The 14,140-nt window shown below is 43.4% G+C and overlaps 1 protein-coding gene across 7 annotated transcripts in view; it reads right to left on the reverse strand.

The window, feature by feature from the left end:
- Positions 1 to 14,140, reverse strand: part of CUX1 (cut like homeobox 1) — a 268,969-nt gene that overhangs the window by 126,940 nt on the left and 127,889 nt on the right. For all 7 annotated transcript variants that reach the window (XM_038157828.1, XM_038157826.1, XM_038157829.1 and 4 more), the window contains exons 5-8: positions 8,784 to 8,921; positions 5,288 to 5,411; positions 3,320 to 3,396; positions 2,518 to 2,584 (exon numbers count right to left, since the gene is read on the reverse strand). In XM_038157828.1, coding sequence (XP_038013756.1) covers positions 2,518 to 2,584; positions 3,320 to 3,396; positions 5,288 to 5,411; positions 8,784 to 8,921 — 406 coding nt within the window. The remainder of the gene's footprint in view (positions 1 to 2,517; positions 2,585 to 3,319; positions 3,397 to 5,287; positions 5,412 to 8,783; positions 8,922 to 14,140) is intronic.

Here is a 14,140-nt window from a genome sequence, read left to right on the forward strand (position 1 = left end):
ATAATAAACTTCTTTTTGTCATTAACACCTTCAGTGCCCGGCCCGGGGCTGTGCTGGGGCTCAGGGAAGGGGCAGGGGCAGCACTCACCCACCTGCTGGGAATTCTGTGCGTGGGGATGACAGAATTGCACTGGAAATTTTCATTCCAGCCACTGATCTCATCTGAAGGTGCCTGGCTGTGCCTCTGCCCCTCCCTTTGCACGTAGAGTACTTTGAATGGGACGTTGTGAAAAGATAAAACAAACAAGTTGACATAATGATTCCCAACTTTTCAGATCACCGCAACTGGGCTCCAGGATAAAATCCAGACTCCTTAATGCTGATAATGAAAACTTCTCACTCTGTATTTCTTCTGCTTCTTGGGGGTTTTTTGCCTCGTTTGAAAGATTTTCAAAGTTTCAAGTAGTTGAAAGACAGCTTTATTCTGAGACTGAAAATCTTAAAAGCACTGTTAGCTTTTAAATATTGACAATTATCTGTTTTTTTCCTGAAGGCACTCCAATTCATCTGCATCAAATAAGCGTCTGTAAAACTAACAATTCTGGCCTAAGATAAAAATCACATGTTTTTAAAACATAAAATTAAAATTGGCAATACAAGTAGCTTTTCAGACTTAGATCAAAAGAGGGCTTCTTTTAAGAAAAGAATCAAACTGTCTTTCACCCTTTTTATTGGTGTTTTTTCAGCCTTTCTCCCAGTTTTTACAATTAAAATAGATGACTCAATTTCACTGTCTACATTCAGTTCCCTTTTCATGTTCTTCTAGATTTCCATATTGCAAAATTTGGGCTACAAACACTACAGACGACTGTTGTTATGCAAGAACTGTTCCTGCCATAAATATCCAAAACAATGATAAAATATTTCTGCTGTTATTAGGACCTACAAGTTTGTTTTCACAGTACATTAGTCTGGGAGATAAAGTACAAGCTTAATGTCTGCTCAGGATTCAGCTCCATGACCACAATATTCCAGACCCAGTCTCCATAATCATTCTGCTACAGAACACAATAAACATCTTGTTACTGCAGATGCTACTAATTTTATGTAATTCTATATAAATTAGGTAAGAGTCATGCTCAAGATCATATAAAAACCAAATATTTCTGTGTGAATCCCCCTAAAAGATTGAGATTAGAAATGCAAACAAATATTTTAGAGAACAGATTTTGCTCAGTGCAAGATAAATTACAGCACTTAGGGAAGCAGTATTAAAAAATGAAGCACTCTGCAAATAAACCCATTAAAAAGGGTGAGAGGTTATTAGGTTCAGTGCCTACATCCACTGATCTCTGCCTGTTCTCCCAGAAGTGACTGCAACATGAAATAACAGCAACAATATCAGCTATGTGCAGGAAAAAACAAAGTCAATCTGCAGGAATTTAAGGCTCCATCTGAACCAGCACTTGTTTACATCCCTCAGAGAGGGAAGGAAGAATCAATGAGGGAACAAAAATACTTTTGATCCCCTTGCATGGATCTCATCCTACATGGAGCTCAAATTCCAGAGCCAGACCCAAATTCACCTGAAAGATTATCCTGAAGGATATAAAAGGTGTTTAAACTCCAAGTGCTGATTGTTGAGATGACCATGGGCTGAATTCTGTGAGCTCCAGCTGGGCTCCCCACATCCTCAGTGGGGAATCAGGTCCTCAACAGGCACAGAACCACAGGGTAAGAAATTTAAAATTGGTGCCAGTTTGACTGGTTTTTAACCCTGGGCAGTGGGCACAGGGAGGTGACTTTGAGTCCCAGCCTTTCCCTTGAGTGTCCCAGCCATCTGAAATGGCTGCTTCATTCCCATCCCATTTCCAGACACTGAAATGACTCTTTGTGCTTAATCCTACTGATCATGAGAATTCCTTCTCATTATTAACTTTCCTTAAATATGAAGGGTTCAAAGGAAACCAGCAGCAGTCTGTCTCTTTTGTTGTTCCCTGCCCTGATGGTTAATAAAACCACAGGATAATTGGAAACAGTAGCTATTAACAAGACAAGAATATATATTTTTAAGACTACCTTCATGTTCTACTTGAAAACAAGGAAAATCTGCCCAAAATGCTGCTCTCTGTAATTAGGGGTGAACCTGGCAGAACAAGGACTACCACCCCAAAAGCAGAAAGAACCACGGTGCCAAAGAATCAAACAGAAATCCTTGACTAAATGAAGCTTTTTTTTCACCAAGATGGGAAGATCACATGAATATCTTATTTCTGAAACTGCCCTATTTCTAAATAAAATACAAGAGATGTACAGGGTAAGAGATACACAGATGAAGCACCTGAGAATGAAACCAGGAATGCAGCAGCGAGTGTGCCAGGAGAAGTGTCTTGTTGGGGAGAAGAAAATATAAAAACTAATAATCTCTCCATAGGAGGCCAAATTATGACCATGTTTTCCAAAAACTTGAGATGCCTGAGCCTCCCTCATCTCATTTCTCCCCAACAGACAGATGCAAAACAAAAAAATCAGTGATACCCTGAAGGAAGACACAGAAAGAAAACAGGGAAATCTTACTTTGCAGTAGTTTCTTCATCGTATTTTGTTTTCAGATCAAATAGTTCTGTCCTGGTTTTTTCCAAGGCTAAAAGGCATAAACATGAAGCATTACAGTACTGAAATAGCAGTATTCAGTCATAAATAAGGCTGTACATCTCCTGATGAAAAAAAAATAAAGCTATACACCTCCTTAGCTTTATCTTTCTACCTAGGCAAACCATTATGGCTTAGAAAAAACCATAGGGTTTTGACTTTTTTCACAATTTCTTACAGTATTTCTGCTACATTACAAAAATTTCCAGTTTCTGCTTAACCAAGCTAGACATTATTAGTTTCTTATTAAGCTGGCTAAACTGCTTATTCCTTTGAAATACTTATTGCAGTAGTTCAGGGAATAAAATTTCTTCTGTTCTCATCATAAACAAAGCCAAATGTGTCCAGAGCTGGAATTTTGAAGTGTGCAGAGATGAAAATTAACGGCAAGTCATAGCAACAGGCAAGAAACGGGGTTCACACAGCTCAGTACCCATGTTTATCCCAGTTTGGAAATGTGTGGAAGCAGAACACACATGGAGGGTAAGTTCCATGGCCTGCTGTAATTCCAGGGATGCTCTGTGTGTGCTCCACGGCCTTGTCCCTGTATTTGCCAATGACAGCTGCAGCAGGAGGGTTTGCCCTGATTCACAAAGCACATCTGAGCTCTGCTGGACCTCCCTGCACGCCCAGAGCTGCTTCACACCCAGTCCTGACACACCCAAGGATCCCTGTCCTCTCACCTCACCCTGATCACCTGGAAAAGGTCACTAAAGCCATGCCAAACCTGTTTGCAGAGCTTGAACTTTGTGCTCGGCTTCCTCCAGCTTCGAGGCTGTTGACATCTGGGTCTCCTGCAATTTTCTGTGAAGGGAGAGGAGAGGTGAGAGCAGAGCAAACAACTCATCTGTGCCTTGCAGATTTGGGGGATGGAGCCATTACATGTCTCCACTGGAATGAGACAACTGCCAACACCACACAGGCTCTGAGGTGCTTCTGTGGGACCCATAAATGCTGTCGCGTTGTGAGATGCTGCTCCTACTTTGTGGTCCCACTTATTAAAATTTTAACAGTGTAGCCACCTCATAACATAAGCTGTGAACATTATAAAGAGTTGACTGCTACATAAATGACAACTTCAGTGGAAGGTTTTCTTGAGCATAATTTGTTTTGGAAATGTCACACACATTGAGAAAATTGTCACCAAGCACCCTCTGTTGTACAAAGTTAGTACAAGAAGAATGATACATTTCCATTTTAGTGTCATAATGAAGGAATTTGTTGCCATAACTGATAGAGTGAATAGATGCAGCAGCTGTTTCATCAGAGCTGTAACGGGTGCCAAATGCAGCAATATTATTAGCTACTCTTTAAGAAAACACACATATTTCAAAACAAATCTCACAGTGAAATTTTCTATAGAACAGGAGCAAAACTTTAATATGCTCACATTTCTTACATCCACAGGCAACATTTTCTTGTTTGTGGCAGTTAAACTCATTTTTACATCATTTGGCCAGGCAGCCACTGCACTCCTTGCTAAGGGCCAGGCTGCAGGAGTTATAAAACTCATCTTTGAAAGGAGCTGCTCCAACATCTCCCAGGAGCCGTGCTTTTTACAACACTGCTTTTAGGATATTCTGCAGATCTCAGAATTGTGAAATGGCTTATGAAACTACCAGCATCCTGCCTGCACTCCATAGGGTGCACAAATTTCTTGTCCAACACTGCTGACCAGGTTAATAACTATTTATAGCGAGAATCATGCGTCAGTTCCCTTCATACTGAACCATATACTCTGAGACCTCAAAACCTCTCTTACCCACACTTTTATTTGCATTCCATGACCTGCCATTTTGTTTTATTTTTAAGTACATTGAAACTGCAGTTGTGAAAACCACTGCTTACAAGCTGCTTATCAAATAGCAGCCACAGGTATTGATGAACCAAAAAAAGCTTTGCATTCACTGGTAGATTCTCCTTATTCAGCCCTGAATTTAAACAACCAACCCTCCAAGTAAAAAGCTCACGTGAACTGAAGGTTTTCCACGCTGTATTGAACACATTATAGCTTCAGCGTTATTGCTCCATGGGAGAAATAAATTCTCAAGGCAGGGAATGCAGCCTGAAAGAACTCCCTCTTTAGCCCCTTGGTTTTCTCCTGCCTGATTTATTTGCCCACCAACCTAAAGACTCAAATGCTCCCTGCTCATTTGCAAAAGATCAGAAATACATCCAAAATGTTAAAAAAAAAAAATTGATAGTAAATAATGAAAACCCTTCTTAATTTTGGCATGTAGGAAGACGCAAACCTTCCCAGGATAACTCAGGAAGACATCTCCTGTCTCAGGCATTCCCAGGGGAGCAGAGGTGGTGCACCCCTGGCCCTGGCTGTGGGTGCAGTGGCTCATCTGCCCCAGCCCAGGGCTGCAGAGCCTGTGACACACAGGAATTGCCCTGGCTAATGGAGACAGATTGGTGTCACAGAGCCAGGGAGGAATAAAAGCAGGTTTGCATCCTCCTGAATGTGACACCCCCCACCACACCGCGGAGAGGAGACAATCTGTCCTTGTTTCACTTCCCCACTCTCCTGACTGTTTTCCTGGGCAAAGCTGAGTATCAAAGGATCCCGTGTCACAGGCATAAATCCCTAGAATCACTCAATGGATCAGCTCAGTCCTGGCTGGGAAGATTGAACAGAAAAATACCTCTCTGCTCCTCCCCAACACCCAGACACACACACACACTCACTCACCTCTCCTTCTCTGCAAAATCATTTTGTAACTTTTGTTCCTTTTCAAGGGCTATGTTCTCTGCTTGGTTCTTCAGGGTCTGTTCATATTCTCGGATTTTCTCCTTAAGTGCTTTTATTGTAACCTCTGCAGGAAAACAATAGGGGAAGAATGAGTTTACACAGCTCCACGTGGTTCCACAACACAAGGCTTGCTTTACCCTGTAGGCTCAGTGTGTTTTAAACTTCAGCTCTTCAACTCTGACACAAAATCAATGGATATGAGTCCCTTTGGAGACCTTTTACTCCCTAAATGTTAAATTGAACTTTAAGTGTTTAGGTTGAGAAGGATCAATGGAGTTTGCTGGAAAGCAGAGTGAAGAAGGTTCCTCTAACATGAATTTTTTTTTTAAAAAGAAGGAAAAAAATCAATTGTAAAATATAATATCACCTTATTGACTAGCCTAAAATTAGCTCAGTGCTGAGAGAAGATTAATAAAGTCCCAGTGTAGGTTTAAGTATGCTTTTACACACAGGACACTTCATTCACCTGACTGTGCTCATGCACTAAGAGGCAGTTCCACCACGGTTCATGCACAGATGCAATCTCACACTAACTGAACACATATCTGGGATACAGCTCTGTTCTGCTTCCCAGCTGATGAGAAACCCAGCAGTTGGGATCCAACTGCTGCATTCACAGCAGGCACTGGAGCTCTGCATGTCCCAGTTGCTGTCGCTGCCTCGTCCTCCACCCCTGGGTTTACACACAAACATTGACAATTTTAACTTTGTGAGGCACTTGCAGCCTTCCAGGGAATCTGCAGAATCCTTCCTTAGGATAAAGGAGCTCTCCTGCATTTCCCCATGCCCAGCAGTGGATGGGAGCAGAGGCAGAAACCTGCAGAGCTCCAGCTCAGCATCTCCTTACGTGCCCTGATCTGTTGCTACGTGAAAGCCCTGTGATCCCACCCACAGGAAAGGACTGAATCCTTATAGGGCTCAGAAGAGGAAAAGCAGCACATTCACCAGAGTATGCTTTGTAACAATAATGGAATTTGGAAAAAGCCCTGGACTGCCAGAAGACTCACAGCAGCAACACAGTTCAGAGTACTCACACCAGGATGCAGGGGGGGTTAAAGACATCAGCTTATTAACAGATACCATTAATAATGCTTGAGGAAAAAATAAAAACTTCTGAATGTGACAAGTTTCATATTTTGCAGAAACATCTTAGGAAGACAAACCCTAATATGAAAAATAAACCCTATGGTCTTGGGGGAAAAAAGCCTCAATAACGTCACACAAACCCACACATAATCTTTTCAAAATCCTGATGGAGAGAGTTGAGCAGGGAGCTGTGAAGCAGACAGGAGGTAGCTGGTGACATGATCTGCTGTCTGGGCACTACCGAAGGCAGCTTGAGCCACTGTGACCACAAAAAAGGGGGGAAGAGTGGTAAAAATGCTTGCCAGCAAAGCAGCTGCCTCTGCCTGAAGGAGCAGGGTTTTGCTGGCTGTGCAGAAATCAGCTGAGGCTCATTACTGAGTAACAGGCCGTGAAAAGGACACGTCACCTCTTTTTTTCTTAAGCACAGGGAAGTTCTTCCCTGAGATCCGGGAAGTCATACAAATCCTGATCTCTTCCTGAATAAGCAAAGGATGCTCCTTTGCACTGACAGGAGGATGCTGCTCCTGTGGGCAAAGGGGGCTGCACACCCTTCTGGGCCATGTCTGCTCCAGGTGTTTGTATTTTATATAAACACCTTTATATTTTTCAGATAGAAATCTGCAAAAATATTCTGGTACATGGAGAAGCAGAGAGCAAAATAATCTCACAGAAATGCACGTAATTGCACCTTGACTAAGTTTCAATGTCTGATTTTAAAAGAAAACAAAACTATGAAAACAAACACAAGAAGTGCACAAATATGGGGGAAAACGTAACTTTTGTAATAAAATCTGATTTTACCTTTAAGCACCTAACAACAGACGTGCTGGACAAGTACAGCTGAATCATTGCTTGAAGCACTAAGTGCCTTCTCCAGTGCTCAGGTCAGCTACAGCTTGTCAGGCACTGCCATTTATACCAGTTTTGGAAGAAGTTCTTACAGGCACCGTAGAGCTCATACCAACCCTCCAAACAAAGAGATTAACTGATCAAAGCACCCTCAGCTAACAACAGCCTTTTCCCTGGATAGCTTATTAATCCCTGTTTGAAACTGAGAGTGAAACCACGGCACTGGAGTGAAAAACAACACAAAGGCTACAGTGGGGAAATGGAAAGGAAGTTCCAGCACTCCAGGGAAAATCAAAAATGTCAGTTATGAGTGGTTGTAGCAAAAAACTCTACAAGTCAAGAGCTTTTCCACTTTGTGGGATGAACCCCCATGTCATGCTTGGATGTGCTGGATGCACAGCCTCAGGAAAACTCTGCACAGTGAACTGCAATGATTGTACCTTTCCAGCACAAAATACAGTTTTGCTTAGAGCATAACAGTTCTAACATGACATCTCCTGCAGTCCAGCCCAAATCCTGGCATGCTGATACCTGTCCTCTCCTGGGGTCACACCCTCTACATTTAGAAAATAAATATTTCAAAAGATATAACTGCACAGATGTTCCCCTCAGCAAAAAATGAGATTTAACAAAATCAATTTAGTTGCTAACGCAGCTTTCAAACGTTACTTGGGTGCAACAGTTCCATAATATAAAAAATAAATTAAAATATCCATTTTTCCAAATGGCAAGACAATTTACCTTACTACCATACAGAACTGGGCATTAAAGATGGAAATGAAAAGTCCCATGGATGGGCAACAGTGTATGGCTGAGATTTTTTTTCCTGGTGCAGGAAACTGAATCACAAGAAAACTTAAGCAGTCTTAAAGCCAACAGACTTTAAATCTCATTGAGATTTTCATGTATTTTCATGTACTTTAGACTCATTAAAACTTAAATAATTTAACAGTAATAGCTTGTATTTACATTGCTCTATGGATGGTCTCCAGAGTAAAAATAAAGTGCATATGCTGAATGTACTCCAGTGGTACATTTAGATAAGTAAAAACAGTACAGAAAAAGTTCCGTTTTCTACAGATTTATATGTGGGTACAAAATATTGCATTTTTGTGTTTGTCTGTGCAAGCTGCACATCCTGCAAGTACCAACACCCACGTTCAGCCTGATGTCAGTACCAGCACTGCCTCTCACAAAATGTCACAAATAACGTCAGCCAGGTGTAATTTTCAGTGCTGAAGGCCACAACCAAATATGCAGAATAACAACTCTGTCCTCTGACTTGCTGCTACAGTAAATGGAACTTTCAAGAAATCCAAAGAGTCTCCCCAAAGCCCATCTCCACACACTAATATAGAAGTGGCCCTAATAGACTACTGCACTTTCTCTACTGAATTTCAATACTACTGTCACCTCTACCTTTAAGAAATAAAACTGAATACAATTCCTGTCTTCAAATTTCAGTGTGCATTAAAAGCTGATAATATGTTTGCAAACCTACCCTGATTTTTCACCTCGGCGAATTCTTTATTGTATTCCTCCAGAGTTTCCCTAAGTTTCTGGTTTTCTGTTTCAATATCGTGCATGCGTTGAACCTTCAGCTGAAGCTGCTGTCCTAAATCCAAGGCTGGAACCGGATCTGAAAAAGAAACAGTAAAATAAATGTATCAGGAACACTTCTGTGACCCAAGCAGTTCAGAGCACAAGTGTCCTTTTTACTCCATTTTGGTGCCAGCAGGGCCCTTCTTTGAGTTACCAGACCTGTACATTCCTCATATAGTATATCCTGCAAACTTAAAAAGACCAGAAATATTTCATCCTATCTATGTTCCCTTTAAATACAGAGCCAGGCTGAAAGGGCTGGGGGTGTTCAGCCAGGGGAAGAAAAAGCTCTGGGGAGACCTTAAAGCTCCCCCCAGTGCCTCAAAAGGGCTCCAAGAGAGTTGGAAAGGGATTTGGGGCAAGGACCTGGAGTGACAGGATAAGGGGGAATGGCTTCCCACTGCCAGAGGGCAGGGAGAGATGGGATTGGGAAAAAATTCGTGGCTGTGAGGGTGCTGAGGTCCCAGCACAACTTGTCCTGGTTGTGGCTGCCCCTGGATCCCTGGAAGTGTCCAAGGCCAGGCTGGACAGGGCTTGGAGCACCCTGGGGCAGTGGAAGGTGTCCCTGCCCATGGCAGGGGTGGAACAAGATGAGCTTTTAGGTCTCTTCCAACCCAAACCATTCTGTGTTTCCATGAAATCTGAACAAGGCTTCTTCATGCTGGCACTAATCCCCAGGACAGTGTTCCTGGGTGCAGACAGTCATGATATAAAGGCATGTGAGAGTTTTAAGCTGCACATTTTTTATTGCAAAATGAGACTTTTTGGGTGAAAAGCAATCAAACTGCACAGCTCACTGACAGCCACTGTCCCTCACAGGATTCTGCTTGTGCAGGAGTGAATTTCTGAAGCAAACTGTGCCCTCCTGCACAGCAGAGCTCAAACAAGTTCTGTGACCATGGAGATCTGAGTGGTACTTTTTCTAATTGACAGATCAATAACAATCAGAAACGTTATGTGGATGTAATCAATTCAATGAACCTTGGGTTTGGATCTCTCTCTTTCTCTTACACTTATAATCAAATGTCCTCTCAGTATTAATTCTCTGATATTCATCCCCTTCTGGTAAAGAGAGTTCTCAGCACACACCTGACATGTGCATCGTGTGATTTATTCTGGGACTTCTTCCCAGTCAGGACAGGAAAACTCTGGAGTGTGATGGACTTATAAAAGATTATTGAATATATTTCTGCTATGGGCGCCAGCATCTCTTGTGAAATGGCTGCAAAGATTTAGTCTCCTGTTGAGGAATGCTAAACACCAAACTCAGTGGATCAACAACAGTATATATTAGGGAGTTCACTTAATTTTCAACCACCACAGTCATTAATTTTTCAGACCACCCTCAGTTCCAGTCTCTGGAAACACATAATAAGTCTATTGTACCTCTGTTAACACATTAAGCATGAGCCTGTGTGTTTTTTCAATATGCCAGCGTTGTTGCATAGTTTATAAAAGAATAGCACTGGGTTATGTTGAACTCAGAGACATTCTAAGTAGCAGCCTGCTGCATTTTGTTCCTTGGGTTCTTCAACAGCTTATGGCATTACCCTGTTCATAATACAAAATCTAGGTTGCTTGTCATCTGTTCTCTGTACATACATAGTTTATGACTACATAGCTTTTTCATTTATGCTTTTTAGGCCAAATACTTTTCGTTATTATTATCCGTATTAAAATATTTATAATAAATCAAACTTAAAATGTTATTGTGGCAGAGACAGGGGGGTACAGGTAAGGAATTAAATAGAGAGCTGAAGTGGCAGCAGTAGCACGAGCTGAAGGCTCTGCAGTATTTATGGATGGTCCTATTACGGTGTGGGCTGTCACAACATTCCCCTGCTCCCATGGAGGTCCCTGACCTTCCTCTGCAAGGAGCGTTTTGTCACACTCCTGCAGCTCAGCATCCCCCAAAGAGCCAGCCCGGGACATTCATCTGCTGAGCACAAAGAAAGGCCGGATTGTCTCGCTCTGGCCACGTCTTAAATTGTCACAGAAACCACGAATCCTATCGGGCCTGGGATCTTAAGCTTCAGCTGTGGGTATTTCTATGAAATAGTGCCACGATGAAAGAAACTGAACTTGACAAAATTGTGGGTGCACTTTCCCCCACCCTCATTTTAACACGCCCCTTGTAAAAAGCCAGGACACGTACAAGAGGTATTTTGCTCCTAATACACAAGGCTTTTTATATTGAAATCAGCAAAGAATTAAAAGAGAAAAATAACATGGGCATTATAAAGTGAGTAATGACTAAATCTTTAGTCAAATTTGCAATCCCTGAGAAGCTTTGTGTACAAAATGAAAATGCTTGCAATCTCATAATTATTCATCAGGACATGTATATTTAATTTAGCTCTATTAAAGGTTAATGTTCAAGTAGCAAAACAGCGGCAGAACAAACAAAATGTAAAAAAAGTCTCTGTGCATTAAACTTCAAACTTCACTAGAGCCTATTTGAAGGACTAATGGCCTGCAGCCACCAAATACTGCTGGAGGACATGTAAAAAAACCCATGGGTAAAGCACCTCTTAAACTTAATTTTTATAAACTGCATTAAAGAAAACTAATCGTTGTACGACAATAAAATGATCAACCAAGACATTTTGGGCGGAGAGAAAAATAATTTCTCATGGCAAGCTCCAACATGCTCTTTTAGCTTGAAAAGCCTAAAAACCTGTTATTTCTGGAGTATTTATAAACACCAATTAACCTGAAACAAGTATAAACCGTAGAGTCACAATGGCTTTTTCCCTACCTGAGTGGAGCGATTAAAAATAAATAAAAATACTCTCCTTTTCCCAACACATGCATGCATGGAAAAGCATACCTTTTTATATTAACCAGGTTTGTAAAGTATGTTTCATGTCATTTAACAGGAGGTCACTGAATTTTTAAACAAGCAATGGACCAAAACTTTCGTTTCATTACACAAACAACAGGCATGCACGGCTCAAAAAAATCAACTGGCCCCGGCTTACAGAGAGAGGCAGCAAAGGAAATGCCCTTTCTGTGGTCTGTAAGGGAGAAAAATCACCTCGCTGAACACTGAAATATGGAAACCTCATCATACATTATTCCCTTGCTTTGAATTTTCTCTTGTGAAATTCCAGAATCCCTGCTGGGCACAGGATAAATAAAAAATAAAAAATGAGAAAATTAGTAAAAGGGATCTGATCATCCAGAACTTGAAGAAGCGTTTTGCAAGATCATTACTGCCCAAGAGTAGATTGAGATGTCTATTCTAACACTAAATTTAGTGCATTTTTTCCTCCTGTTTCCTATTCTGCTCATTTTTCCTAATCCACTTGTTGCATGCCGTACCCACAGAGAAGCCCCCCGCATCCTGTGCTTGCAGGCAGCCCAGCACATCTGGATCCGATCCCTGACGAGGTTTCCTCCACGCCACCACAGCAGGAACAGAAACCGCCGGATTTCCAGCCCTGCAGAGCCCGTTCCTGCCTCTCCTTCCCCAGGACTGCAGAGCTCTGGGCACATCCCTGCTCACTGCCAGCACACACCTCACTGTCCCCTCGCAGAGGAGCTTCTGTCCCCACGAAGGAGGAGGACGGACACGTCTCAGTGGACACAGACATGAAAACAATTAATGTTACAAATGTGAACTGATTTTTATAGCAGTTAATACTTCACATCAAACGAGCTGGTGCGACGCAGCTACAGCAACACCTCTCAGGCTGTTCTCACACCACACACATGCCCTGACAACGAATCTTTTTTCAGCAGCAGGGCAAGGGAACCTTTTTTTTTGGCTACTGTTTAGGTATGTAAAGTACTGACTTCACAAACAATTTTAAAAGAAACACTAAGATTGATTTTGCCCAAATTACACGTTACACGAGGCAGTCCCTCAGTACCCTGGGTGCAGTTTTGAGTGTCACAATGTAAGAAAGATATAAAGCTGTTAGAGAGTGTCCAAAGGAGGGACAGCAGACAGTGAAGGGTCAGGAGGGGCTGTAAAGGAGCAGCTGAGGACATGTGGTTTGTTCAGCTTGAGGAGACTGAGGGGAGACTCACTGGGGTCTGCAGCTCTGATCTCGGCTCTCTGTGACCAGGGACAGCAGGAGGGAATGGCTGGAGCTGTGTGTGGGGAGGTTCAGGTTGGATATCAAGAGAAGGCTCTCCCCCGAGGGTGGTGGGCACTGCCCAGGCTCTGCAGGGAATAGGCATGGCTGAGGCTGCCAGAGCTCCAGGAGCATTTGGACAATGCTCTCAGGGATGCCTAGGGTGGGGGCAGTTGGACTGATGATCCTCATGGGCCCTTTCCAGCCCAGGATATTCTGTGACTCTACAATCCAACACCCACCCCACATCGCTCAGCCCAAACCCAACCTCAATCCCTGAGGTACGACAGGGCCATCGCTGACTGCCTGAACTTCCCAAGTGAATTTCGTGGAAGAACCCCCATTCCTCCCCCATCGTGCGAGCTGAAGCAGGCACAGCTGTCAGGGCCAGCAAGCCCAGCCCGTGTTTACACCGCGGGCGCTCTCGTTGCCCTCCCCGATCACTACGGCCGAAGTGACCACGGCTGCCCCCGTGCCCCTCGCCCGCTGCCGTGCCACTCCCGCCCGCCTTCCTTTTCGCCAGGGCACTCTGGGCTAATGTAATCATACGATTACATAATTAACCCAGCTGTCTCATTAAGAAAATCAACTGGAATTCAGGGCATAATTAGTCATACAGCAATTAGCATGCTGATGAGCAACTGATGAAAAGCTGTCTCGATATAGAGTATGCTGGGACCACCCTCGTTATTTAAGGAGAGGGGGGAAAAGCCCACCTCGCCTCCTGGAAAAGGAGCTCCTGCGGGACAGGGAATGTTTAAAGTTTATGTTTAACCCTTCGGCCGTGGCTGCGGCTGCCGTGAGGGGCGAGGACCCCCGACAACACCGAGGGGCTGATGGCGGGCTTTGCCAAACGGAGTGGAAAAACTGTGTCATTGTTTAAATGTACAATTTGCAGCGCGCAGGGCCAAATTACCCTCTCTTCCCATATATATTTATATAAATATATATATATATTTAACCCCAGGGCTGCGGAGCGCTGCTGGGCGGGAGCAGTCCCGAGGAACGGGCTCCGACAGCCCCGCCGGGAGGGAGCACCGGGACCCCTGAGGGACTGCCCGGACCCCCAAGGAACCGCGGGATGAACGGCCCGGAGCCCCGGAGGTGCTGCCCGGACCCCGGGATGGAACGCAGTGACCCCCAAAGGAGCTGTTCGGACCCCCGGAGGTGCTGT

The sequence above is a fragment of the Motacilla alba genome, chromosome 19 (assembly GCF_015832195.1).
Source record: "Motacilla alba alba isolate MOTALB_02 chromosome 19, Motacilla_alba_V1.0_pri, whole genome shotgun sequence".
NCBI lineage: Eukaryota > Metazoa > Chordata > Aves > Passeriformes > Motacillidae > Motacilla > Motacilla alba.